The sequence below is a fragment of the Aphanomyces invadans genome (assembly GCF_000520115.1).
Source record: "Aphanomyces invadans strain NJM9701 unplaced genomic scaffold supercont1.4, whole genome shotgun sequence".
NCBI lineage: Eukaryota > Oomycota > Saprolegniomycetes > Saprolegniales > Verrucalvaceae > Aphanomyces > Aphanomyces invadans.
Window position 1 is genome coordinate 515,902 of NW_008580149.1, and position 1,606 is coordinate 517,507.

The 1,606-nt window shown below is 54.0% G+C and overlaps 1 protein-coding gene across 1 annotated transcript; it reads right to left on the reverse strand.

The window, feature by feature from the left end:
* Positions 1–475: 475 nt before the first annotated feature.
* Positions 476–1,297, reverse strand: H310_02643 (hypothetical protein; the record flags this gene model as incomplete). Its single annotated transcript, XM_008866218.1, has 1 exon — positions 476–1,297. One exon carries the CDS (start codon positions 1,295–1,297, stop codon positions 476–478), a length of 822 nt encoding a protein of 273 aa, XP_008864440.1.
* Positions 1,298–1,606: the final 309 nt, after the last annotated feature.

Genomic DNA, 1,606 nt, shown 5'->3' on the forward strand with positions numbered 1-1,606 from the left:
CCTCGATGATGTCGGCCACTGTGTGGCACAGGGTCGTGCAGGGACAGGGTGATAGTGTGACGCGGTCGACACGATAGCAACTTGCCCTAGCATTCTTGGTGAATCAAATTGTGAATGCAATGACACCTTTTTGTGGTAGCCACCTGGGCGTCAGCGCAATGAGATGTATTTGTGAAGCTCAAAAGACCAACGCACTCGACGAGCGCAAGTGCAGCATTCGTCGCGTACTCGGAGCCGACTTGACATGGACCAGATCAAAGCAACACAAATGGACTTGCAGGCCGCTGGCTGACCAACCGTATCAAGGAAAGGAGCAACGCGTACGATTGCGAGCGTTCAGCTCCATGATGAATTCGTATCCAGTGAAGCTGAATTTGACCCACGGCAATCAAAAGAAGCGACGGCTACGATCTCGTCTGCTTTGACCAGACGACACGAGAGAATGAAGATAACAAACGTGAGACGTGCAGCCACTTTATGGACAAGTTAACCGAGTTGTATGAAACCTCGTACTAACATAGTTTTCTGGCTGCGTGGCGATGACAGCCAAGTGGGGTTGGATGAACTCGCGGGCGACCGACACGCGCGAGTACACACTAGGGTACTTAGAATCGCAAAGAGAGTCCCAGCTCGCCACACCGGCGACGTACTCGACACCGTCGCGTTTGATGATCAACGGTCCGCCAATGTCGGCTAAACACGGGCTCTTGCCCGCGGCATAGGCGCACAACATGGACTCCGAGACTTCAACTTCGCCTTCCAGAACCTTTTGGCACTCGTTGTTGGACCAGATGTTAAACTTGGCGCTCAAGAGTACGGGGGAGTTTTTCCCGAGAGTCGCGGTTTTACCGACGATCTCCTCGAAAAACGAGGTTGCGCCGAAGCCAAGTACCCACGTCTCGGTGTCGGGTTCAATCGCGTCCCAGTTGAGCGCGACAGGGTCGAACTTGGATTCGGATTCCAATTCAAGGATGGCAAAGTCGTACTCGAGCGTCGTGTCGTTGAACTTGGGGTGCATGATACTGTTTACGATCTTGATGCGTTCGCCGTCCTTGTCGCCGATCGAGTTGTGCGATCCGATCGACGCGTAGTTGGCCGACGTGTCGACGCAAGACGCGGCGGTGAGGATTTTCGTGGGGGAAATCAAGGTCCCTCCGCACAAGGTATCTCCGGACTCGGTGTCACGGAGACTTGCCACGTACTTGAACTGGTCTAAGGGGACTTCAGTGCCGCCGACGATTTCGGGTCGGGCGGCGGCAAACGCGGAGAGGGCAGCGAGGGCGAGGAGCGTGGTCATGTCGACGTAAATTGCACAATGGCAACACAACAAGTCAACGTGAAAGCGGTGGGCGACGAGATATTCCAAACCAACCCGTCGATGTGACACGGTGCACTCTCCCCTACAGCATTCGATTCGTCCCAACATACAGGCGCCAATTCTATCACTCTATGGACAATGCGACACGCTTCGGACACATACGACAACGACTTTACCTAGTTCGTTGGTGAAAGTGCAATTCCAATGCTTGGATGGGAGAAGCGTTAGAGGCAACCTTTCGTGATGAGAGGAATCGTTCGGTGACACGCAAATTGGGGTGCACTCCTC